This window comes from Sus scrofa, chromosome 17 (genome assembly GCF_000003025.6).
Source record: "Sus scrofa isolate TJ Tabasco breed Duroc chromosome 17, Sscrofa11.1, whole genome shotgun sequence".
NCBI classification, from domain to species: Eukaryota; Metazoa; Chordata; class Mammalia; order Artiodactyla; family Suidae; genus Sus; species Sus scrofa.
The window spans coordinates 38,827,571-38,854,277 of NC_010459.5; the positions used below are offsets into that span (position 1 = coordinate 38,827,571).

Here is a 26,707-nt window from a genome sequence, read left to right on the forward strand (position 1 = left end):
GTTGAATCTGAAAATTAATGAATTCATCCATTTGTTCATTTAATAAACATTAGCTGTCTACTCTCCCTACCGTATTCCTGGGGGAGCTTCCAAGGTGCACATGTGCAGTGGGCCCTCCTCCGAGACGGTGGGACACACATGAAGAGGCACCCTGGCGAAGCAGGCGGGGATGTGTAGAAAGGACTCAAAACCTAGTCATATGGGAAACAACTGAGGAGCATGGTGATGGAGAAGAAGGGGCTTGGGAGACATGATAGCTGCCTTCACATAACAGAAGGGCTGACACTGGGGAAGAGGTTGGCTTATTTAATGTTCCCCAGGGGAGTGCAAGCACTGCCAGTGACTAGAAACTACAAGGTGGTAGAGCTTGGCTACAGCTAGAGCTGTGTGGTAAACAGTCCGTCTTGTGAAGGAGTGAGGTTAGTGTCACTGGCTTAACATCTGCCAAGATATTATCAAAGGGATTTTCTAAGGTTGGATGTTAGAACCTCTGGCTTGATTCCATGTTTCCTTCCAAATGTCCTGGGATTTTCAGATCTCTGATTTTGGGTGAGTCCTGCACCCCTATCCATATGCACATGCCTAGTCTTCTCATCCAAGCTGGGATCAGCTGGGAGCCAGACTTGCTTACACCTTTGTGATTCCTTTTTGTTCAGGAATTTGCAGGCCCTACATAATGTAAATGAGTAAAATCGATTCAGCTGTAAGAATCGTGGTTTTCCAGTGGTTTCATATTTAGTTTTCGCTATAGCAGAAGACACAATCTCAACAGCAAGGAAACAGGAGTAGTGGGGACTGCAGGACCCTGAAGAATATATGTCCCATCTGGAGGAAGCATCCACTGTTCAACTTCAGTAAATTACTGCCGTGTAGGAATGGTGGCTGGTGTGGCCCATTTGTTAAGTTTTTAAGCCAGAAATTCAGATTTTTATGAATTTTTATGAATTTCATAAAATCTCTCAATTTACAAATGTTGGTTCAAATTTTGCATAGGCAAAACTAAAACATAGCTGCAGGTCTGCATCTTCTGGCCTTCACTAGCACAGTAAAGTAGGAAGAAGAGGAGGTCTTGAGAGTTTGAGTTTATTGCTGGCCTTGGGACTAGAGGTTTCTCTGGCTTAGCCTTAGGTCTCAAGCATCAATTTGATGTTCTGAGACAGCAGCCATCCTTTATCCCATGATAGCTCACATTTAATGAGCATTTGCTTTGTGCCAGACACTGTGTTAAGTAATTGACATGACATTTTTTCATTCAAGCCTCAAACAAATCTGTGGAGTAGTTGCTATTAATTATTCCCGTTTTGAAGAGAAAGAGGCTCAAAGGAGTTGCCTAAAGTTACCAAGCTAGTTAGTGATAGAGCACAATTTCTAATCTAGGCCGTCCACTTTGGAGCTCTTAATCCCTTAATCTGAACTCTTAATCACCACCTCACATTGTCTTCAGAGTCCTGGGACAGCATCAGTATTCACATGTGGTCAAGGGAAAAGTGGGGTTGACAGAGGAGACAGAATGAGAATCCAGTTGATTTGGGGTATAGAATGATAAATTACCTTCTGAGAGTTTGGCTCATAGGTTCTATTTTGTTTCTTGTGCAGGAGGCAAATCATGCAGAGTTAATGGAACATGAGGCATCTCTTAGTAGGAATGCCCAAGAGGAGAGGCTGTCTTTACAGCAAGTGATCAAGGATATAACCCAGGTACTGGGGACCCACGGTCATGCCCCATTCCTCCCCAGACTGTCACGTCCTCCCAGATGTGCCTGGAGGAGTTTGGGTTTCTGAGGATGAGTTCTGAGTCTTTGGAGATAGGAACCCTAAGGGGTAGCTAACCGTAAGATAGCAGGCCCTCTCTTACTGCCAGCTGCACGTCTCAGGCCAGCAGCTGGATTCTGGTCTTTGTTACCTCAGTAGCCTCTTCCTTCATTTATTCATGGAGTGTTCAAGAGGTACTCTAGCCTTGTCACTTTTCCTGGGTTTGGATGAGGTGAAGCATTGAAGGAACCCATTTTTTTTGCTCCTCCCCATACCCTCATCCCCCGCCCCTGGGAGAGAGGACCTGAGAAAGAAAACATCACATTTCTCCAGGCTGGAGTTGTTAGTCTTCTGATTGGATCCTAGGCCTTGGTCAGTAGGAGGGTGACCCTGCTGTGTTGGGTTTCAGGCCATGGTAGAAGAAGGGGACCATATGGCCCAAGGCTCTGGTCACGAGCACTCCTTGGACTTGGATCCTAGTGGCTTCTTCTCCCAGTTTGATTCCCAGCAGCCAGACAAGGCCCTCACTCTGGTGCGTTCTGTGTTGACTCAGAGACGCCAGGCTGTGCAGGTGAGAACCCCAGCACTCCTCTTCAGCCACAGGGATGAGTGTCTAGACTGCCTCGTGCCCTAGGCGCCCTCCCAGCCTAGACTGCCCCTTTTGCTACATGGACCAGTCATGAAGTCTTTTGTCAACACCCGGAAGTGCCCCCTAGAATCTCTGCATCTGCACAGTTGTGCTGGTGGCTCCACTTTGCAGGCAGTCTTTACCTAGCACCATACAAAGAGGGGCTCTGGGAGAGTGGGGGTGAATGTTCCCCAATTCTAAAGAGCCCGACCACACTTACCAACAACCCCCCTCCCCCAGTTGTACATTTGAAGATGATGGACGCTGAGACTTTGGGAGCCACAGAAACCAGTTATCTCTCATGCCACAACTCTACTGGCCACAACTCTATTCAAAGCTTACCCTTGTTGCACCAGCACCCAACCCCCTTGGCCCAGCCCTACTTTCAGGTTTCTGCCTTCCTTCCTTTGCCCTGACTTGTTCTCCACCTCACTTCTGTTACTGTCCCTATGCAGGACCTAAAGCAGCAGCTTTCAGGCTGTCAGGAAGCTGTGAGCTCCTTGCAGCAGCAGCATCATCAGTGGGAAGAAGAGGGTGAGGCCTTGAGACAGCGGCTGCAGAAGCTCACCGGGGAGCGGGACACCCTGGCAGGGCAGACTGTGGGCCTGCAGGGGGAGGTGGACTCTCTGAGCAGGTGAGCGGGGGCTGCTCATCCCACCCTTCCTCCCAGGCTCAGTCCTCACTTGGCCGTCTACCCATCCCATTCGTGTGTTTGGTTGGCTGACCCTGTTCCTCTCGAGACTCAGGGCTGCTCAGAGCCATCTTGCTTTGTGTTCTGTTTGTTCCTGCTCACTCAGTTTTGGGTCTTTGCAGTGATTAAAAAACAGTTTCCTGCTCAAAGGGAAGATCAGATATTCAAAGGAAACAGACACTCCTCTCCTTTGACCCTGTGATGTGTGCTTCCAAGAAGGATTTAAAATCCTTCCAAGGTTCTAAGGTTTCTGCTCACCTCTGAGCTCCTTCTTCCAGGGAGCGAGAGCTCCTGCAAAAGACCAGGGAGGAGCTGCAGCAGCAGCTGGAGGTGCTGGAGCAGGAGGCCTGGCGACTACGGAGGACAAACATGGAGCTTCAGCTGCAGGGCGACTCTGCTCAGGGCGAGAAGGAGGAGCAGCAGGAGGAGCTGCACCTGGCTGTCCGAGAACGGGAGCGCCTGTAGGTGTGACCAGCCCCCTCCTCACTCAGGCTTGATCTTCCCCTCCACACCCTTCCCTCTGAGCCCCTTCTCTTAGAAAGTGGAATAAATTGAAGCCTGGCATGTGGTGGGTTCAGATTAGCTGACTACTCCATCCTTTGCAGAAAGATGAATACAGAAGGTTCATCCAGCTTTGCCAAGCACAGAAGGTCTGATGGGCTCTGGGGAATACAGAAATAAGATACAGGCCCTGATCTCAAGCGGTTTGCAGTCTAATGGGGAAGACAGACGAATAAACTGTGGCCATATGAACTATGAGCAAAATAGAACTTCAATCTAGGTCCTCTGAGAGAACAGGCATCACAGTTAATTATTGAAAGCTTCATGGGAGATGGGGGAACCATTGGGCTGGGCCTTGACATGTTTTGATCGGTAGAGTGGGATAAGGGCTAAAGGAACAGATTAGCAAAAAAAAAGGAGGCAGAAATGTTCATGGCATGCTCAGAGGAGGCTGGGCTGGCCAAAGGGCAGGATTTAACCTGGGAAGTATGGAAGATGAACTGGTCAAGAAAAGGAATTCCAGAGTAAAGAGACCCAGTTAATCTGTAAATTCCTCAACATGATAACATAGAAAAGGCAAGGAATTTAAGGCTGGGCAAAAACTTGGTTTAAATTATGGCTCTGGGGAGTTCTCTTGTAGCTCAGTGGGTTAAGGATCTGGCAATGTCACTGCAGTGGCTTGGGTCACTGCAGTGACATAGGTTCAGTCCTTGGCCTGGGAACATCCACGAGCTGTGGGCATGTTACAAAAAAATATATATATATATGTTTTTGCCACTTGGACAGATTATTTGTACAAAGGGGATGATAATATTTACTCTGAAAGGGTCATTGAGATTAAAGCAGTGTTTTGCAAATACCAGCACAGAGCCTTGGCATATGGTAGGTCTTCAGTAACTGGTAGCAGGGACTGTATCTTCTTGCCTTTGGTACATCCCCTCCTCTCCTGTTCTCTAGCTCCTTGCACCTAATAGGCACAAAGAATAGAATATTGAGAACCACTATAAGGATCATCACTTGTGCAAGGAATGGTCTCCCCAAGAAAAAGAATAGGCAATCCACAAAGATGATTTTCTGTTTTCAAATTTAATTTAAGTTGATAATACATTTATTAATATTTATATGACTTTCAAATCAGACTCTTTTAAAAGGTATACTCAGAGAAATCTCATGGAATTCCCGTCATGGCTCAGTGGTTAACGAATCCGACTAGGAACCATGAGGTTGTGGGTTTGATCCCTGGCCTTGCTCAGTGGGTTAAGGATCTGGCATTGCCGTGAGCTGTGGTGTAGGTTGCAGAACGCAGCTCGGATCCTGTGTTGCTGTGGCTCTGGCATAGGCCAGTGGCTACGGCTCTGATTTGACCCCTAGCCTGGGAACCTCCATATGCTGCGGGAGCGGCTCAAGAAAAGGCAAAAAGACAAAAACAAAAACAAAACTCAGTCCCCTCTTGCTTCTGTGGATAACCATTTAAATTCATTTCTTATTAATTTTTCCAGTGCTGCTTTAAGCAAATATGTACACATACTCTTATTTACCCCAATTTCTATCATAAAAGGTAGTGCACTGCATATACTGTTCTGCACCTTGCTTTTTTCATGTTCTATGTCTTGGAGATCTTTCCTTATCAGTTTTTAGAGATCTTTCTTCATTCTTCTGCTTTATAAAGGCAATTATATTCCTGTTATCTTTTGGGGTGTGGCCACTACCTGAGATTTCCTCAAGCCCCCTCTCTTTCCCATCTTAGTCAGGAGATGCTGGCGAGCCTGGAAGCCAAACAGTCAGAATCTCTCAGTGAACTGATCACCCTTCGGGAAGCCCTGGAGTCTAGTCGCCTAGAAGGGGAGTTGCTGAGGCAAGAGCAAACAGAAGTGACTGCTGTGCTAGCAAAGGTGCGTGGGCCTTGCCTTCCTGGCTGGGTGGGCGGGTGGCTCAGAGATTTGTATTTCTAGGAAAAGGGCATGCAGCCTGCCTCATTCTTCATCCTGCAAGCTGTGGCCCTTCCTGCCTCTTCCCTCACTTCTGCTTTGGGGTTCTGTTCCTCCCAACTGACTTTCTATATTGGAATTAGAATGGTTTACATTCCTTTTTTTTTTTTTTTGGCTGCACCCACAGTTCGTGGATGTTCCCAGGCCAGGGATCATACCCTTGCCACAGCAGCAACCCAAGCCACTATAGTCACAATGCTGGATCCTTAACCTACTGCAACCCAAGGGAACTCCCTAGAATGGTTTTCTAAAGTATAAATCTGGTTATATCAATCGCTTTTCTAAAACCATTCAGTGGTGTCCCAGCTCCTTGGTGCCACATTCCACCTGCTCAAAACTGTTTCTAGCTTCCTCTTCCCTCCAGATTCCTGTCTTAATAAACTCTTAACTCTTAATAAACCTTCACTCCTGCCACACAGCACTAATTGCATTCTCAGTTCTACCTCCTCTTTTGTGACTTTTAATACTTTGACCACCTCTTTCCTCTTCTTTTAACCACGCAATGTTCCTTATCCCTCGGTGCCCAACTGAAGTGTCAGCTCTCCTATCAGGCATTTTGGATTTTCCCAAACTGAATTAATGCTTTCTTTGAGGTCCCAGGGCACTTTGTGCCTACATTGTCTATGGTATTGTTATAGTTGTAGAAGTTTATACATCCTGATGTCTGTACCTCTGTACTGAGTTCCTCTTTTATGCCTCAATGAATGAATGAATGAAGAGGAGAGTTGTTTAGAATGTAAGGGAAGAGGTGTTCCCGCTATGGTGGAACAGGATCGGCGGTATCTCAAGAGCACAGTGACACAGGTTCAATCCCTGGCCCAGCACAGTAGGTTAAGGATCTGGCGTTGCCGCAGCTGCAGCATAGGTGGCAATGGCAACTGCAGCTCGGATCTGATCCCTGGCCTGGAAACTCCATATGCTGTAGGGTGGCTGAAAAAGACCAAAGACTGTAAAGGAAGGAATGAAGTATTAGCTGATCTCTGTACAAGGGAAGCAGCAGGTGTTGGGAATGTGAGCTGCTCACTGTTGCAGGAAAACTGGAAAAGGAAACTCTTTAACCCTCTTGTTTTTAGGCAGAACAGTCTATTGTGGAGCTGTCAAGTTCTGAGAACAGCCTGAAGGCTGAGGTAGCTGATCTTCGGGCTGCAGCTGTCAAGCTCAGTGCCTTAAATGAGGCTTTGGCCTTAGATAAAGTTGGACTGAACCAGCAGCTTCTCCAGGTGAGCAAAGATTTCTCTGATCCACTGGGTAGGGCTGAACTCCAACCAAGGGCAAGCAGTGACAGACAAAGCTAATGCCTATGACAAGGAAGAGTTCTTCAGTGGATCAGCATGAGACAGATCAGCTCCCAAATGTAGTCCTGGAATGAGTGAAAGGAACGTTTACAGTACAGAATACAGCAGAGACTATAAGACCTAGGTTCAGCCATTAAAAATAGACCCCTGGTGGAGTTCCCTGGTAGCTCAGCAGGTTAATGATCTGGCCTTGTCACTGTAGTAGCTCTGGTCGCTGCTGTGACGTGGGTTCAATCCTTGACCAGAACTTCCGTATGCCACACATGTGACCAAAAAAAAAAAAAAAATAGACCCCTTTTACATCTGCAGCAGAACCACCTTTGGGCTTTAAGGTAAGATCATCAGGACTAGGAAGAAGGCCCATGGCCTCTAGAAGGAAGGACATGGTTTTTAATCCTATTGTTTGAGATACCAGCAACCACCAGAAAAGGATCTGCTAAAGAGCCTAAATCTCAAAGAATCTCCCCTAGAGTTTGCAAATTTAACATGTCTCTTCACTACCCTTCCTCCCTTGAGCCCCAGAAATAATCTATGTTCCCTTACACAGAATTCTGAGGACAGGATTTTGCCTTTTTTACCTGTTCCCAGCATCAACCCATCTAGTACTTGGAATAAAGGTCCTAGACCGAATGAGTGCTCAGTCCCCATCTCTTATAAGCACTCCCATGTTTATCTTTGAGCAGATGATGTCTCACTTGTATTTCCCTCTCAGCACTTCATCTCTAAACTGTAACCCTTTGCCTTTGATGCCCTTCCCTTTTTGGCCAGTAGTTAGAACAGCAGAACCAGTCTGTGTGCAGCAGGATGGAGGCAGCAGAGCAGGCAAGAAGCGCTTTGCAGGTGGGCCTGGCAGAGGTGGAGAGGAGCAGGGAAGCGCTGTGGGAAAAGAACACTTACCTGGAGGCTCAGCTGCAAAAAGCAGAGGCGGCCAGGGCTGAGCTGCAGGCAGATCTCAGGGGCGTCCAGGAAGAGAAGGAAGAAATTCAAGAGAAACTAAGCGAGGTGAGAAGACAAAACTGCTACTGTCCCATTGAAGTATAAGGCATGCTCACTGTCAAAAATGAAAATACTAGGAGTTCCCGTCGTGGCACAGAGGTTAATGACTCCGACTAGGAACCATGAGGTTGTGGGTTCGGTCCCTGCCCTTGCTCAGTGGGTTAATGATCTGGCGTTGCCGTGAACTGTGGTGTAGGTTGCAGATGCGGCTCAGATCCCGCGTTGCTGTGGCTCTGGTGTAGGGCGGAGACTACAGCTCTGATTAGACCCCTAACCTGGGAACCTCCATATGCCGCGGGAGCGGCCCAAGAAATAGCAAAAAGACGGAAAAAAAAAAAAAAAGAATTAAAAAAATAAATGAAAATACTATAGAGATGATTCAGAAAGGGGAACATCTTACTTCCTAGAAATGACTAGTTTGGGTATATTTTCCGGTTTTTTGAACTCCTGGAGGAATCCTCCAGATTCCCTACTGCTTCACATCCATCAGTTTGAATTAGATGCCTCTCCTATGCTCTGATAGTACCTTATGTTTTTTCAACTACCACAGTCTTTATGCCGTATTTATGTTTACATGTCTCTACCATTAGATCGAACGCTCCTTGAAGGCAAGGCTATTTCTTACTAGTTTTTATTCCTCCAGTTTTTAGCACAATGTCTAACACATAACAGGGGATTCACCAAGTTTTTTCTGAACCAGTGACCCAAACTTCTCATGCTCTAAGAGTTACACATAACTAATCTCCCGTCTCAGAGTCCCTTTCTCAGGGCCCCAATCACTTTCTTCGTGGTATTGTGTATGTGTCTTGCTTCTCCTTAAGACTAAAAGCTCCTTAGAGGTAGATCTCTTGCTGTTTCTGGGGCAGGGGGCTCTATGGGTTGGTCAGAGAAATGGATAAATGGCACTTCATATGCATAGACAATGCTCAGGGCTCTGAGATTTGAAATGCTGGGATTAGAATTTCTGAAGAGCCAGTGGCCCTACTCTGGGGATGGCAGCCCTGGGAGCGGGAGTTGGGGGGGGTCCTGCCTCTGCTCTGTATCTCATCAATTACTTCCCCTCAGGCACATCACCAGCAGGAGGCAGTCTCAGTTCAGATGGAGCAGCTGCGTCAGGAGGCAAAGCGGCAGGAAGAGGTGCTCGCCCGGGAAGTCCAGGAGAAGGAGGCTCTGGTGCGGGAAAAGGCGGCTCTTGAAGTGCGGCTGCAGGCTGTGGAGCGGGACCGGCAGGACCTCTCTGAACAACTGCTGGGGCTCAGGTAGAGCCAGACCCAGTTTCACCAGGGGCAGAGAGAGCTTTGCAAGGCAAAGGGTAGCCAGCTTAGTTCCCTGCCCAGAGTATATGGGTTCTAAATGAGTTATGAATGTGTAATTGCCCCATTAACTTCTCTGGATGGCCAGTAGTTAGAACCCACCTCCTCTTAAGGAAGGGTAAGGGGCTTCTTGGGTAAGAACTCTCCTGATTCCTGAACCTGACAGCTCGGCCAAGGAGCTTCTGGAGAACAGTCTGTTTGAGGCCCAGCAACAGAATTCTCTGATAGAAGTCACCAAGGGGCAGCTGGAGGTCCAGATTCAAACTATCACTCAAGCCAAGGAGGTAATCCAAGGTGAGACCCGACCTGGGATGGGCACACTTCATCCGTGGGGATGTCAAAAGCCAGGGAGACAGTGGGAAGCTATTGGAGCCAGGCCCAGGGCTTCTGAGATGGGAGTTACTCATGAGAGAGGAGAGAAAGGAGTGAAAGGTGGAGAGCAGAGGCTCAGAGATCAGATCCTGTCCCTGGTGTCTTAGGGGAAGTGAGGTGCCTACAGCTGGAACTGGATACTGAACGGAGCCGGGCAGAACAGGAGCGGGATGCTGCAACCAAACAGCTGGCCCAGGCTGAGCAAGAGGGGCAGACCGCCCTGCAGCAGCAGAAGTCAGCCCATGAGGAGGAAGTGAAGGGGCTCCAGGAAAAATGGGTAGGTAGTGGATGTGGCCAGGAGATGGGAGAGACAGACCTGGCCTCCTGTCAGTGAGTGCTCCACCTGTTGACTCGTGGACCAGATATTGCTGCCTATAAGAGTGAAATCTGAACAGGACTAGTTTGGTTGGTCACCAAGGTACAACATCCAGCTTCCAGCTATTATAATATATGAAAAACACTGATGATAATTGTTGGCATATAGTAACCTCTATATTTGTGTTAGCTATTATTATTGTTACTATTTTTGTAGGTAGAGAGAATTAAGAGTGGATCCTGGCCAGTGTTGCCATGAGCTGTGGTATAGGTCACAGACGTGGCTCAGATCTGTTGTTGCTGTGGCTTTGGCATAAGCTGGCAGCAAAGAGCTCCAATTAGGCCCCTAGCCTGGGAACCTCCATATGCTGCACGTGCGGCCCTAAAAGGACAAAAGACAAAAAAAAAAAAAAAAAGTGGGTCCTGGGATGTAGGATTGATAAAATGGCTCCAGGGTATAAAGGGAGCCTATTCTCACCAAATTCAAAACTGTGTTTCTTTTGATTTTTACTTATATAATTTAGTCCATCTGCTTTTATTATGAGTATATTTAGATTTATTTCCACCATCCTGTGCTGTTTATCTTGCCTCTACCTTTTGGGGAGGGGAGATCACCTTTCTTAACTTCTTTTAGAGGGTTAAATTGGATGATTAAAAAATTGTATTCTTTTCTCCCCTCTTTTTTTCTCTCTGTTACTTTTTTTTTGGTCTTTTTAGGGCCAAACCCGCAGCATATGGAGGTTCCCAGGCTAGGGGTCCAGTCGGAGCTGTAGCTGCCGGCCTACACCACAGCCACAGCAACACCAGATACAAGCCACATCTTCGACCTACACCACAGCTCATGGTAACGCTGGATCCTTAACCCACTGCGTGAGGCCAGGGATCGAACCCACATCCTCATGGATACTTGTCAGTTCGTTAAACTGCTGCGCCACGACGGGAGCTCCTCTCTCTGCTACTTTGGATGATGTATACTTTGTTTTTATTCTTTTAGTTCTTTAATATTTTAAATAGCATACTTAAAAGCTCAAGTTAGGAGTTCCCGTTCTGGCTCAGTGGTAATGAACCCAATTAGTCCATGAGGTTGGGGGTTCAATCCCTGGCCTTGCTCAGTGGGTTAAGAATTTGGCATTGGCATGAGCTGTGGTATAGATTGTAGACGTGGCTCGGATCTGTTGTTGCCATGGCTGTGTCATGCACCAGCAGCTGCAGCTCCGATTTCACTCCTAGACTGGGAGCTTCCACATGCTGCAGGTGAGCCCCTAAAAAGCAAAAAAAAAAAAAAAAATCAAGTTAATCAGTGTATTTTTTCCTGAATGAAACAAGGACCATAGAACATTTTACCTATATTTTTATCCTTTTCACCTGTGTCTAATCTGCTATACAGTCTATTCACCAAGTTTTAAATTTTACTTATTAAATATTTTATTTCTTGATGTTCTGTTTAGTTATTTTTTCAGATCTTTATGGTCATTTTTTTGTGTCTTTTCCCTACTTGGTATTTTCAGTCCCCTCTTTTATTCTTTAAGCACATGAAACTTACTTCTATGCTGTCTAATAACTCCAACAACTAAGATCTTTTTGAGTCTGTTTCCACTGACTCTTATTCATGGCCTTGGTCCCTATGTGTTTTGTGATTCTTGAATTGGAGCTCATTTTCTCTGGAAATGTTTCTGTGAGAATCCATCTAGGCCTGAGGTGACGGAGATTTTGCTCAGAAATTTGCTTTTGCTTCTAGAGGAAGCTGAAGGACTAGCATCTCATGAGTGCCTTGAAGTAGAATTTCTGTATAAAGTGTTTTGGGCCTTATTCGGGCCTTGAACCCACATGAAGACCAGCTTATTTTTATGGTGATGAATTCTCATGGGATATATATATATATATATATATTTTTTTTTGGTCTTTTGTTGTTGTTGCTATTTCTTGGGCTGCTCCCGCGGCATATGGAGGTTCCCAGGCTAGGGGTTGAATCGGAGCTGTAGCCACCGGCCTACGCCAGAGCCACAGCAACGCGGGATCCGAGCCGCGTCTGCAACCTACACCACAGCTCACAGCAACGCCGGATCGTTAACCCACTGTGCAAGGGCAGGGACCGAACCCGCAACCTCATGGTTCCTAGTCGGATTCGTTAACCACTGCGCCACGACGGAACTCCAGATCCTCTATATTTCACTGGCCCCCTTTTCTTTTCCTTTTTTTTTTTTTTTTTTGGCTGCACCTGAAGCATATGGAAGTTCCCAGGCCAGGGATGGAATCCGAACGACAGCTGCAACTTATGTCACAGCTGTGGCAATGCTGGATCTGGCCACGACGGGAACTCCCTATATATATATTTTTTTTAATTTATTTTTAACCCTGCATGAAGGTTAAAACAAACAAATTTCCTTGCTATTCCCTTATGTAGGGTGTTTTGTTTTCCTTCTCCCTCACTTTCTCTCTTTCCCCTTTTCTTCCCTCTGTCTCCCCTCTGTCTCAGGTTTATCTTTTTCCTGGAGACTATAACCTAGGGCTGGACGAGTGTTTCTGTGAGGGGCCACAGTGGGCCTTGCAGATCCCACAGTCTCTGTCACAGTTACTCTTCTCTGCTGCTCTAGTGCAAAAGCAGCCACAGACAGCAAATGCAAATGAGCCTGGCTCTGTTCCAATACAACTTTATGACTGGACACTGAAGTTTGAATTTTGTATAATCTTCACATGTCACAAAGTCTTTTTCTTCTTTTGACTTCTTTCAATCATTAAAAATGTAAAAGCCAGAGTTCCCTTCTGGCTCAGCAGGTTAAGGATCCGGTGCTGTCCCTGCAGCGGCTTGGGTCTGCTGCTCTGGTTTGGTTCAGTCTCTGGCCTAGGAACCAACACATGCTGCAGGCATGCCAAAAAGAAAAAAAAAAGTAAAAACCACTCTTAGCTCACAGGCAATACAGCAACAGGAGGCAGACCAGATTTGGCCCACATGCCATGGTTCCCTGACCCCTTGCCCAGCCCTTTGGAGGTCCAGCCTTATGTGGAATCTCCTATTGGACTTTGTCTTGTTTTCTTTCCCCACATAGTGAGAAAATGAATTTCACAGTTACTAGGTATTGCAGGTGCCTCTGGTTCTGTGCTCATTTCCTTCCTTAGATCACTAGTCTTGCTTTGATTTGGGCTCCAATGAAGTTTTCATTATTTTTCCACTGGCTCAGCGACACATTAAAATATATGCTTAGTAGTTGGGCTTTTTATGTGGTGGTGTTTTTTTTTTTCCTGCTGTTTTGCAGGTGGAGGGTTTAAGAGATCTTGGATGTCAGATTTCTGGAAATGGAAGTTGACTTGTGCTTTGTGTATCTGTGATTTGACTGTTGTTATAAGGCAGACTTGTTGGCAAGATGATAGCCAGAAATTTGCTTGTTTTTAGAATTATGTGTCTAGATACGGTAGGTATTTGAAAATATTTATTGAATGACCAGTGTCCAGAGGCAGTTCGGTTTCTCAGCAAAAAATCAGGCATACCACCCACTGAAAACCTTACAGGTAAAAGAAGGCATAAAACTTGTGAGTGATGACTTACACCTGACGTGGCCTTGATTTCCGTGGAAGGACTGACCATCTCATGGCTACACCTGCATAGGAGGTCCTCTTCCATCTTTCTTTTCTTCTTATTCATAGAATCCCCTTGGCTTCTGATTGACTTTGTGATCCCTCTACTGATTGAGAGGGTTGATTGCCCTCATAACTCTTGAGAGTCTCTTTTTTGGTTTTTTGTTGACTGCACTCTCGGCATGTGAAAGTTCCTGGGCCAGGGATCAAATCCATGCCACCACAGCAGCCCAAGGCACTGCAGTGACAATATCAGATCCTTAACCCACTGAACCACAAGAGAACTCCAAGAGTCTGTTAGTTTTAATGATGACTTCCTTCTCCTGGAATCTTAACAATTAGAAAAACTCTTAGGGGTTATATATTCTCCATGCCTGAATCTGCTTTCATAGTAGTGATAGTGGATACTTATTGGGTACTTCCCATGCCAGCTGCCATATTGAATGCCATTCACATTATTTAAATAGTCTACACAAGCACCTACTGAGGAAACTGAGACTTAGAGAAGGCACTCAGGGTTACCTCGCTAATAAGTGGTACAGCAGAGATTAACCATTTCTCAGCATCTCTGCTCTGTCCACTCGACAACATCCCTTCTGAGGGTTGCTTGGCTTCTGTTGTATTCCATGAATAGCTGCCCATTTCTTTTTAGATAGATCTAGCTATTAGAAAATTATTCCTTGCAGAGTTCCTACTGAGGCTCAACAGATTAAGATACCGACTAGTATCCATGAGGATACAAGTTTGATCCCTGGCCTCGCTCATTAGGTTAAGGATCTGGCATTGCTGTGAGCTGTGGTGTAGGTCACAGATGTGGCTTGGATCTGATGTGGCTCAGATCTGGTGTGGCTGTGGCGTAGGCCAGCAGCCACAGCTCCGATTTGACCCCCTAGCCTGAGAACTTCCATATGCCGCAGGTGCGGACCTAAAAAGACAAAAAAAAAAAGAAAGAAAGAAAGAAAGAAAAGAAGGAAACAAATTATTCCTTATGTTGAGCCAAAATCTATTACCTGAACAAAATCAGTCTTATATTTGCTTGAAATTTGCTTTTTATTTTTTTGGACTAATATACTTTATTCTGATATCTTCTCTAATCTTAGGAGGAAGCATTTTTTTCCCCATGCTTTCAAGTTCCTCCCTCAGCATGGCTGTTTTCCTCTAGACATGTTGCACATCACACATGAACCAGAGTGCAGAGTATTCTGATCCACTCTAACCAGCAACACTTGACTGTTACTTCCTGGGCATCACAGAGTTAGCTCTTCTGGTAGCTATGACACACCGCTAACTCATGAGCAAATAAATCAGTTTTGGGTTTTTTTTGTTTTTTTTTTTTCTTTTTTGGCCACCCCAAGGCATATGGAGTTCCCGGATCAGGGATCAGATCTGTGCCAAAATTTCAGCCTAAATCGCAGCTGCGGCAATGAAGGATTCTTAACCCATTGTGCCCGGCAGGGGATCGAACCTGCATCCCAGAGCTCCAGAGACTACCAATCCTGTTGTGCCACAGTGGGAACTCCATAAGTCAAGTTTTTTGTAAAAGTACTTACTACTATTAAAATTCATCTTTCTGGGGTTTCTGGCACCATGGGATCAGCAATATCTCTGGAGCCCTGGGATGTAGGTTTGATCCCCCACCTGGCACAGTGGGTTAAGGATCCTGCATTACCACAGCTGTGGCATAGGTCACAACTGTGGCTCAGATATGATCCCTGGCCTGGCAACTCCGTATGCAAAAAAAAAAAAGGAAAGAAAATTCATCTTTCCCATATTCTTACAGTTGGCCTCTTGAACCAGAGTGTGCCATTTGATAGTCATAGCTGTTCTGTAACTGTGGTGTTATAAATTGATGTTCTTAAGCATCTTAAGAGTCCAGTAGCTGAAGTGTGATTCATTCGAGCAATGTTGAGTACTTACTGTATGTCAGGCACAGTGCTGGGTGTTGAGGATATAGCTGAGAGTGAAGTCCATGTAGTTCTCCTAATGGAGCTTAAAATCTTGGGGGAGCATAGGTATTAAATGAGTGAGTAAGGGATTATGGAAGTTCTATGAAGAAAAAGTGCTGGGTGTTAGAAGAATAACAAGGGGGACCGTTTTGAGTATATGGCCTAGGAAGGTGTCCCTGAAGAAGTGTTATTTAAGCTGTGAATGGCCATGGGGTGGGAAGAGTGGTCCAGGTAGAAGGAAAGCATGAGTAAAGGCCTTAAGGAGTGGAGATGTGTGGTGTTTTCAAGGACCTGAAAGGAGGCCCATGCAGCCAGAGTGTAGCAAGTGAGGGGAGAGTGCACAAGGCGGTGTTGGAAAGGGGCTAAGCACCAGAGGCATTCCCACTCCTGGGTGGGTAACTGCAGACTTACATACATTTTAAAGGAAAGGTAACATCCATAGCTGTTAGCTGCTGAGCACTTTCTGTGTGCTAAGCACCACCTTAAGTGCTTTACGTGGCTTGCCTCACTCCTCAAAGCAACCATAGGCATATACTCTTGTTATCTCCATTTTTTGTCTTTTTAAGGCCACACCCATGGCATATGGATATTCCCAGGCTAGGGATCAAATTGGAGCTACAGCTGCCGGCCTACCCACAGCCACGGCAAGATGCAAGATCCAGGCTGCACCTGTGACCTATACCACAGCCACAGCAATGCCGGATCCTTAACCCACTGAGCAAGGCCCGGGATGGAACCCAAATCCACATGGATACTAGTCGGGTTCGTTACCACTGAGCCACAGTGGGAACTCCACTAGTCAGGTTTTTAACCCACTGAGCCGCAACGGGAACTCCTCATCCCCATTTTTATAGATGAGGAAACTGAGGCACAGAGATGCAATAGAAATTACCTGAGGTCACACTAGTAGTGTTGGGTTAAAGACTGTAACCCAGGCAGCCCAGCTCCAGAGCCCTTCCCACCATCCTGACATCCTGATGGCCAGGCTGGGTTGGTCTGGGAGATCAGGGAAGCTTTGGTCACTGGTGGATCTCTAGGAGGACCAGGATGCCCCATCCTAAAGCTCTTATTTGTGTTGGAGACATCCTAGCTAGGAGCGGCATGGCTTTTTGGGAGGCTAACCCTGCCATCCTGACCAGGAGGGGGCAGCAGACGGCGAGCCTGCCACCTCAGTGCACTTTTACAACCAACCATGACGCAGTTGCTTTAGAATAACAGATATTTGTAGCTCTTATTAAGGACAGTTGCACTTTAGAGAACACTTTTATGTGTATTATATCATTTGATCTTTTATAAATCTCATTTGATTCTCATAGAATTTGGTAAGGTAGGCAAGGCAAGGATTAGCCTCACCTCACAGGTGAGGAAACAGGCATAGGGAGCAAGGGACCAAGGTCACACAGCAGGAGAGCTGTCGACTTCTTACTCTAGCCCAGTTCTTCTGCCTCCTCTCCTTGCTCATGTGGGCCCCGTGGTGTTTACTTTATGTGCCCAGGAGAAAGAGCGTGCCTGGCACCAGCAGGAACTGGATAAGGCTCTGAAGAGCCTTGAGAGGGAGAAAACGGAGCTGGAAATGAGGCTGAGGGAGCAGCAGGCAGAAACAGAGGCCATGCGGACGCAGAGGGAAGAAGAACGGGCTGAGGCTGAGAGCACCCTGCGCCAGGTGGGAAGCTGGGAGGACTGGCTGTGCTGCCACCCTGTGATATCCTTCCTACCTTTGGCCACTTCCTTTTCCACTCCCAAGAGAGGTGCTGCAGGGCCTTCCAAGAGAGAACATAGCTCCCACTCTGCGGCCCATGAGCAGGTGATCGGTACTGTTAGCTGCAGGGCCTCAGTATATCGTATTTCCTGAGGGCGGGCTGACTTTTACCACATCCTGTCAGCTTGCAAACCAGTGGCAGTCTTCACACTTCCTGGTTCTCAACCAGTGGGTCCAGATCTTCCTTTGCCCTCTGCCCCTACCCCGTTTGCCAGAGGAACCCTAGAGCAGCTGGTGTGTCCTTGTGGCCTAGGGAGTGAGCATGGTGACCCCTGACCCAACAAGCCCTTGCTCTCCTGGCCCTCCCCAGATGCAGCTCGAAACAGAGAAGGAGAGAATGTCCCTCCTGGAGACACTGCTGCAGACCCAGAAGGAGCTGGCAGATGCCAGCCAACAACTGGAGCGGCTGAGGCAGGACATGAAGGTTCAGAAGTTAAAGGAGCAGGTATGGAGGATGGTCCTGGGCAGGGAAGAAAAGGGAACATCGATTTACTCATTCAATACTGACCTGCTCTTTGGCACTTCTTTTTTTTTTTTTTTTTTTGCCTTTTCTAGGGCCGCTGCTGTGGCATATGGAGGCTCCCAGGCTAGGGGTATAGTCAGAGCTGTAGCCGCTGGCCTATGCCACAGCCACAGCAACGCGGGATCCGAGCCGAGTCTGCAACCTACACCACAGCTCACGGCAGCGCCGGATCGTTAACCCACTGAGCAAGGCCAGGGATCGAACCCGCAACCTCATAGTTCCTAGTCTGATTCATTAACCTCTGCGCCACAATAGGAACTCCATCTTTGGCACTTCTTTGCACCAGACCCTGTGCAAGGTGCTAACACTTGACCAACAGAAAGGTGTGGCACTGTGGTGAACGCAGTAGGCATGGGCCCTGCCCTCTGGGACCTTATGTTTTAGTGCCAGAGCAGACACAAAACAAGTGAGATAATTATAGGTTGTGATAAGGGCTGTAAAGGAAATGAATAGGATGATATAATTGGGAGTGATTTAAAGGAGGCCACTTTGGACAAGGTGGTCAGGGAGGGCCTCAGTAAGAAAGTGACCTTTTTTTCTTTTTTGCTTTTTTAGGGCTGCACCCATGCGTATGGAGGTTCACAGGCTAGGGGTCCAGTTGGAGCTGCAGCTGCCGGCCTATACCACAGCCATAGCAACTCGGGATCTGAGCCACGTCTGCAACCTACACCATAGCTCACAGCAACCCCGGTCCTTAACCCGCTGAGCAAGACCAGGGATCGAACCTGTGTCCTCATGGATCCTAGTCAGATTCGTTTCTGCTGCACCACGACCGGAACTCTGAGAAAGTGACATTTGAGCTGAGCTGTGAAGGTTAAAAAGAGCCAGACCCATAGAACAATAGGGATGAACCTCGCAAGTGTTAATGCTGAGTGAAAGAAGCCAGTTACCAGAAGCCACACAGTGTATGAGTCTACTTATAGGAAATATCCAAAGCAGGCAAATCTATAAAAACAGAAAGTAGATGAGTGGTTGGGAGTGAGGATGGGGCTAGGGAGGATACAGTGTTTCTGGGGTCATGAAGTGTTCTAAAATTGATCATAGTGATAGCTGTACAACTGAGAATATACTGAAAACCATTGAATCATATGCTTTAAATGGGTAAATTGTAGGATATGTGAAATAAATCTCAATAAAACCATTAAAAAGAAAAGAAGCCAGCCATTTGAAGAACAGCTTAGACAGGAAATAGCTGTCATAAGGGCCTGAAATGGGCAGAATGGGCCTGGGACAGTTCAGAACAGACAGGAGGCAGCATGAAGTTCAAAGGCAGGAACCCTCCAATTTTGTTCTAAGGGCAGTGGGAGCATGTTGAATAGTATTTAAAATGCCAAGTGGGGAGTACCTGTTGTGGCTTAGCAGATTAAGAACTGTCTAGTATCCATGAGGATGAGGGTTCGATCCCTGGTCTCGCTCAGTGGGTTAAGATTCTGGTATTACTGTAAATTGAGGTAAGGTCACAGATGTAGTTCAGAACCGGCATGGCTGTGACTATAGTGAAGGCTGGCAGCTGCAGCTCCACTTCAACCCCTGGCCCAGGAACTTTCATATACCATAGGTACAGCCCTAAAAAGAAAAATAAGAATCCAAGTGGGACATAGTATATATATATATACATACACACACATATATAATTTTTCTTCCCCACACCCATGGCATATGGAAGTTCCTGTGCCAGGGATCGAATCCAAGCCACAGCTGTGACCTACACCACAGCTATGGCAATGCTGGATCTTTAACTTACTATACACTGCACTACAGTGGGAACACCCTATAAACATAATATGTTTACATATGTATAGTATATATATAAAATACTTCAGCTGTTGAGTGGAGAATTGTATGTGCACATGGGTGTATGGACACACATGGGTGTGGTGGCATGAAGTGGAAGTAGAGATACCCAGCAGAAGGCTGTTGCAGTGGTCTGAGACCCTGGTCAAGAAAGCCTGGGTAGACAGTGCAGTTGGTGAGGGAGGAGAAGGAATAGGAGGTGAGGACTTGAGATGACAGAGCATAGTGGAAACAGCATGGATAGCTGGGCCCTGCCTTAGCTTTTGCCAAGCCAACTAAAAAACCAGTTTTTATACAACATGAATTTCAAGACCAGACCCCAGTTGAAGCTTTTCTCTTCCTCTTGATGGTCTTTTCTCTTTGCAGGAGACCACTGGGATGCTGCAGACCCAGCTCCGGGAAGCTCAGAAGGAGCTGGAACAGGCAGCCCAGCAGCACAGAGACAGCCTTGCTGCCCTCCAAGAAGAAGGCCGTGCCCTGCTGCAGGATAAGATAGACCTGCACAAGCAGGTCCCTCCTCCTCTCTCCCGGCCCCACAGCCCTTCCCCAGCACAGGCAGGCTCTCCCACTCCTTCCCCTAGGATGAGGGGAGCCCTGGCTCTGCTGTCTGAGCTTGGGAGGGGAAGGGAGGCCCCAATACTGAGTGGAAAAGTGAAGGGTACTCAGAGTTGAGCACATGCCTCCCAGAGCCCTGGGGTAGTTAGTAAGCTCTCTTGGTGGGAACCACAGACCTCAGATTTTCTTGGGCAGCCCTGGTGTCAGTTGTTTTTCCATCCCATAGATTGAGTATTTTTATAGTTTTGTTTTTTATTTTTTTAGTTTTTTGCTTTTTAGAGCCACACCCATGGCATTTGGAGGCTCCCAGGCTAGGAGTCAAATCGGAGCTACAGCTGCTGCCCTACACTACAGCCACAGCAACACAGGATCTGAGCTGAGTCTGCGACCTACACCACAGCTCACGCCAATGCTGGATCCTTAACCCACTGAGTGAGGCCAGGGCTCCAACCCACAACCTCATGGTTCCTGGTCAGATTTGTTTCCACTGCGACATGATGGGAATTCCTTTTGCAGTATTTTTAAACATACTTGCTCATCACTTGGCCAGAATCATATTCGGCCAAGATTTTTATTTGTGCCTTTATACAGTGAATGTGAGGCTGAGGAGACAGGTGATGAGGCTGAACGGTAGTGGGAGAGGGAGGTGGTTAAGAACAGCATGTAAGAGCTGCAGAACCTGGGCTGGTGACTGGTAAACCTTTCAGGACCCTAAAGCCCTGGGTGAGAAGCATCCTCCCATGACCTTCCGCCCTTGGTCCTCATGCCCTTGACTTTCTAGGTGGAGGACTTGAAGTCTCAGCTGGTTTCCAAGGAAGACTCCCAAAGGCTGGTAGACCAGGAAGTTCAGGAGAAGCTGAGAGAGGCCCAGGAATGTAGCCGAATTCAGAAGGAGCTGGAGAAAGAAAAGGCCAGGTAGGCTGGACAGGCCATGGAGTTGGTTTTTGCCTTTCTGAATCCTGAAGTCACTGTGAGGTTACAGTTCTTTTGCTCGGGTCATCTAACCTCTCATGTCTCCAGCTCTGGGCTATACAGGTAGCTGTGTAAAGAGGGCTTGGATCCCGTTTTCAAAGCTCACACTTCATTCATTTAGTAAGTATTTAGAAAACACGCGTCATGCACCAGACATCGTGCCAGGGGTTAGGGATATAGCGATAAACAAGATAGTGTGGTCACTGCTCAATAGAATGTATAGTTTTGCGGGGAAGACATTAATCAAATACTCCCCAAAGTAAAGTATTGCAGATTATGTTACCTGATGTGGAAGAAAGAAATGAAAGGCAGTGGAAATCCACTTTAGATAATATGTTGGGGAAGGCCTTTCTCAGGAGGTTGTATTTAAACTGACCACTGAAGGATGAAGTGAAGCCAAGCTCGCAAAGGGGTGGGAGAGTCCCATGCCATAAAAATGGGAATCATGAGAAAAGGCTCAGAGGCAGATCAAAGCTGGGGGTGTTTGGTGAAATGGAAAGTGCCACTGACTGGAACCAGACAAGCTCAGGTCATTGAGTACTTTTAGGCCCTGACCTGGAGCTTATAGTTTATTTTAGGCTTAGTAGGATACCATTGGAGGGTTTTACATGGGGAAATTGACACAATCCAATTTGTGATGTATTAGAAGGGGTAGTGATGGCATGAAAGCTCAAGCATGAGATGAGACCACTCAGAATGAAGGGCCACATCTATTCTTGGCTCTCTAGGGGTGTGAGGGGGCAGAAATCCTTGTGTTGATGAAAACAGAGGCAGAAAGACCAAGTAGGAGGCTAGTATAGTTGTCCAGATGAGAGATACCAAAGCTGAACTGAGGTAGGGTAGTAGGGAAGGGAGGAGAGGAAGGGTTTAAGGGGTGTTGAGGAATTTGGAATCAGTTATATATATTCTTAGAGTGGATATGGGTGGGATGGAGGGAGAATGGTGTGGTATGATTAAGGCTTCTAAAGGTGGTTGGAGGTACCATTCACTGAGCTAGGGGACACAATGAGGGTGACTGGGGAAAGGGGAGATGCACAGAGGATGGGAAGAATTGGATGTGTTGAATTTGAGGTGTTGTATAGATATTTCTAGAATTTTCCAAAGAAGAATAAACCATGAAGTTGAAATAAGGTATCATAGGCATAAAGAATCTGGGAGCATTCAGTAGGTGCTCAATAAAAGGCGGCTTTCATTGTTACATTGTAATCATCATCATTACTGTTTCTATTTTAATTATGAATGCTATGTTGGAGCAGTCAGATGAGAGGCCGTTCTTTCCCTGAGAGAATGGCCTAGCCCTCTGAGCCCTCTCTTTTTAGCCTGACTCTGTTGCTGGTGGAAAAGGAACAGAGACTCCTTGGTTTACAAGAGGCCGACTCCATTCGACAACAAGAGCTGAGCTCCCTGCGCCAGGACATGCAGGAGGCCCAGGCAGGGCAGAAAGAGCTCAGCGCCCAGGTATTTCCCTCCCCACTATTCGTCCTCTTCCTTGGTGATGGAAGTCAGGCTGGGATGTCAGCAGACCCAGCAGGTGGGAGAGAAGCCAGGATGGGGCGGGGTGGAGCTTGGGAACCTGATTCAGAGTTGAGAACAGCCCCTGTAGGGAGCCCAACGGCTCAGAGTCTAAAGCCCAGAGGGGCAGAGCTCACGCAGGCCTGGTTCAAGCAGAGCCACTGCCAAGTGTGCCTGGTCTAATGGCAAGACACAGCAGGGGGAACAAGTGTTATTTCAGATCAGGTTGGTGGTGGTGGCAAGAGGACTTTCCGGGGCTTGGTCAGCTGACAGCAGGAGCCCAGACCTGTGTAGAGGGGAATGATGGACCTGGGCAGGGAGTGGCCGGCAGGGCTGAGAGTGAGACAGTAAGAGCTGGACAGTAGACTGCGGTAGATGAGGACCCAGGTCTGGTTGTTAGACAGTGCTGAGTATGACTCCCAGCTCTACTGCTTACTGGTTGTGCAGACATCCCTTTATTCATCCATAAAACAAGGATGATTGTTCTTTTTTTCATTTACAGTGATTTTTATTTCTTCCATTATAGCTGGTTTACAGTGTTGTGTCAATTTTCTACTGCACAGCAAGGTGACCCAGTTACACATACATGTATACATTCTTTTTCTTACATTATCATGCTCCATCGTAAGTGACCAGACATAGTTCCTAGTGAGATGATCGTTCTTAATAGGAATATATAAAGTGTCAGGAACAGTAAAAGCATTCAAAAAATGGTGGTCATTATTATCATGACCGGTCTTATTAGGCTCAGTATCAGGGTTTCAGACAGAGTTCTTTTTTTTTAATGCCTATAATCAGTTTATTAATAATTAACAAGCACTAGAGAGTTCTTTTTTTAATTAAAAATTTTTATTATAGCTGATTTACAATGTTCTGTTAATTTCTGGATGTAATTCCCCGTGCTATGTGTCAGGACGTCATTGCTTACCCATTTTAAATAAAATAGTTTGCATCTACTAACCTCAGACTCCCAGTTAGGCAGAGTTCTAATCATGGCAGGGAGCTGGCATTGTTGCCAGGGGGACCAGGGCCAGAGCCCATTTGAATAGCCCAGGCCCATATGTTAAGAGTCAGTAGGTCAGTGTGCAGGTCAAATCCAGGGTAATACTTGTTCCAGAGGCCTCCCTACCTGCTGGAGAGCTGAGCCTACTTAAATCCACCTAGCCCCCAAGACTGAATGGCGTCAGGCCTAGGAGGGTCTGAGGAGAGGGTGTCCATTCCCTGCCCAGAGTGACCACACTTCCTCCCTGGCAGGTGGAATTACTGAAGCAGGAGGTGAAGGCAAAGGAGACTGACTTTCTGGCCCAGGAAGCGCGGCTGCTGGAAGAGCTGGAGGCATCTCAAGTAACAGAGCAGCAGCTACGAGCTTCCTTGTGGGCCCAGGAAGCCAAGGCCGCACAACTACAGCTGCGACTGCGCAGCACAGAGAGCCAGCTGGAGGTGCTGCTGGCAGAGCAGCAGCCTGGGCACCAGGCCCAGGCCCAGCTGGCCAGCCTTTGTGCTGTCCTGCAGCAGGCCCTGGGGTCTGTTTGTGAGAGCAGGCCTGAGCTGAGTGGCGGGGGAGACTCTGCTCCCTCCCTCTGGGGCCCTGAGCCAGGTGAGGCAGCCACCCAGGAACCCTGTCCTTTTGTCAAAGCCAGGACTATCTCCCAAGGGAAAAGCAAAGGGAATGCAGTTCCTTAGGCAAGACTGCATCAAGGCTAAGGCCACAGACTCTGAAATTAATTCAATCAGAGTTTGAACCCAAGCTCTGCCATTTGTTAGATGTATATCCTTGCACAAGTCACCTCTCCTCTCTGAGCTTGATTTTCTCAACTATAAAATGAGGATGTAGGAGTTCCTATCATGGCTCAGCGGAAACAAATATGACTGATATCCATGAGGACACAGGTTCGATACCTGGCCTCGGTCAGTGGGTTAAGGATCCAGCATTGCCATAAGCTGTGGTGTAGGTCGAAGATGTGGCTCGGATCTGGTGTTGCTGTGGCTATGGTACAGGCCGGCAGATGCAGCTCCAGTTTGACCCCTAGCCTGGGAACCTCCATATGCTGCGGATGTGGCCATAAAAAGACAAAAAAAATTAAAATGAGGATGTAAAAGGTACTTTCCTTGGGAGTTCCTCTTGTGGCTCAAGAGGTTAGGAACCTGACTAGTATCCACGTAGATGCAGGTTTGATCCCTGGCCTCACTCAGCGGGTTGAGGATGTGGCATTGCCACAAGCTGCAGCGTAGGTCACAGATGTGGCTTGGATCTGGCATTGCTGTAGCTGTAGGATAGGCCAGCAGCTGCAGCTCCAATTCTACCCCTAGCCCGAGAACTTCCATATGGTGCAGGTGTGGCCCTAAAAAGAAAAAAAAAAAGTACTTTCCTCTTGGGATTTTTCTATGAGATGACAGAAATAAAATCACTCCCACAATTCCTGGCACTTATTAAGTGCCTATTAAATGATAGCTGGCATTATCTCATTCCCATCACAGTACCCAGCACTTAGGTATACAGACAGTGCATGATGAATGAACTGCTGAGGGTGGTTCTTTGAGGAGAGGAGGGATGGGTGGGAAAGTCAAGGCCATGTCTGGGAAGTGTGGCTGCTTCTTCTCATAGTGCAGCCAAGTCAGGGGGTGTCTTTCTCACTTTTTCAGACCAGAATGGAGCTAGGACCCTTTTCAAGAGAGGGCCCCTCCTGACAGCTCTCTCGGCTGAGGCGGTGGCCTCTGCCCTTCACAAGCTTAACCAAGACCTGTGGAAGACTCAGCAGGCCCGGGTATGTGTCCCTGCTCTCCTTCCTCAAACTTTTCACCTCCTCTGAAAAAGGCTTCTGAAGCAGTTTGACCTGTTTTATTCCTAACATCAAGTTGGCATGAGTTCCACCTCTGTCATTTACTACCTGGCAACCATGAATGAAGCCTTTGGCTTCCTGGGCCTTGGTTTCACTGGTAAAGTAGAGCACATCGTGCCTGCGTCCCAGGGCTGGGAGGATGAAAGGAGCAAGGGACTTGAGTGAGCCCTGTAAACCGTGATGCTCTACAGAGGTGTGATACTGTTTGGCATTGCTTCCCTCACAGTCATGAATTGTTCTTGGTGCCAAGACCTCCAAGAAAAACCCACAAATTGAGGACAATTCTAGGCCTAAGACTGAACTCATTGTCCTGCAAATTCCACCTCACAGTGAACCTAGCAGTCAGTAAAAATTGAGTGCCACTGTATGCCAGCCACTTTGAGCTGGGGATACAGAAAGGAGGAAGACCTGCTTTCTGCCATCAAGAAGGCTCATGGCATGGCTGAGGAACCAAACTGCATCCTAAGATAAAGCAGGACTGATAGAAGTAATCGGATCAGTAACAGATGGTCATGATGACAGTAGGAAGAAGGGATAGAGCATTCTGACTTTCGGAGGGTCAGAAAGAAGGAAGCAATGACCTTTAGCTAAGCTTTGAAGTAGGCGTTTGGGAAGAGGAGAGGCAGCTCTGGGCTGGGACTTCAGCAGGAGTTCTGCTTCAAAAGACAGACCTGTCAGAAGGGGCACCCAGGCTCCAGTCAGTTGGAGCAGAGCCTGTCTTCACTTCAGGGAGCCAGTCACACACGAGCGCGGAGGTAAATAACCCAGCAATCTGGGTGTAAGTTCACAATGGCAGACCCCATGGCTGAGGAAGGAGAGGGCTCAGGCCCTGGACTGGTTAAGGTGAGGAACTTGGGTTTAGTCACACCTCTTCTTTCCCAGGATGATCTGAGGGATCAGGCCCAGAAGCTGGGACAACGTCTTACTGAAACAGAGGCCGAGAAGAGCCAGCTCCACACAGAGTTGCAGGCTCTGCAGAGGCAGCTCTCCCAGAACCAGGAAGGTGAGGGGCTCAAGGCAGGTGGGAATTTGCAGGGAGGAGAGAGGAAAGGCAGGAAGCCCAGAGGGGCAGGATCAGGCCTGGCAGCCACTCCACTGCTTACCCACAACTGTGAGAAGATACCTAGAGGTGTCTGCAGAGGGGCGATAACCCCCATGAATAATTTTTTGCTTCCCCTGGCCGTCGAGGGCCGTCCTGGAAGGAGTCAGGAGGAACTGACTTGGTGAACTGAGGGAAGTTGCTGGCTAGGCTTTGGGTTTTTTTGTCTGCAGGTTAGAAAACTGGGAAGCTAAGGCCAGGTCTATAAGAACACTGTAAAATTCTGTATGTTTTATCATTTATCAACATTACTTATTTTGTCATTTCCGACTATGTTCTCAAA

General features: G+C 47.3%; 1 protein-coding gene across 11 annotated transcripts in view; it reads left to right on the forward strand.

Moving 5' to 3' along the window:
* The window catches only part of CEP250 (centrosomal protein 250), a 63,073-nt gene that overhangs the window by 17,847 nt on the left and 18,519 nt on the right, over window positions 1-26,707 (forward strand). For 10 of the 11 annotated variants that reach the window (XM_001929408.4, XM_013985307.2, XM_013985306.2 and 7 more), the window contains 18 exons: window positions 1,597-1,698; window positions 2,162-2,323; window positions 2,836-3,014; window positions 3,350-3,532; window positions 5,320-5,464; window positions 6,634-6,780; window positions 7,627-7,857; window positions 8,917-9,110; window positions 9,331-9,458; window positions 9,644-9,813; window positions 16,866-17,033; window positions 17,440-17,574; window positions 19,813-19,956; window positions 20,783-20,916; window positions 22,293-22,431; window positions 23,740-24,082; window positions 25,129-25,250; window positions 26,208-26,328. In XM_001929408.4, the coding sequence (XP_001929443.1) occupies window positions 1,597-1,698; window positions 2,162-2,323; window positions 2,836-3,014; window positions 3,350-3,532; window positions 5,320-5,464; window positions 6,634-6,780; window positions 7,627-7,857; window positions 8,917-9,110; window positions 9,331-9,458; window positions 9,644-9,813; window positions 16,866-17,033; window positions 17,440-17,574; window positions 19,813-19,956; window positions 20,783-20,916; window positions 22,293-22,431; window positions 23,740-24,082; window positions 25,129-25,250; window positions 26,208-26,328 (2,947 nt within the window). Of the gene's footprint in view, window positions 1-1,596; window positions 1,699-2,161; window positions 2,324-2,835; window positions 3,015-3,349; window positions 3,533-5,319; window positions 5,465-6,633; window positions 6,781-7,623; window positions 7,858-8,916; window positions 9,111-9,330; window positions 9,459-9,643; window positions 9,814-16,865; window positions 17,034-17,439; window positions 17,575-19,812; window positions 19,957-20,782; window positions 20,917-22,292; window positions 22,432-23,739; window positions 24,083-25,128; window positions 25,251-26,207; window positions 26,329-26,707 lie in introns of those variants that run through there. The other variant, XM_021078262.1, reaches the window with a different exon arrangement.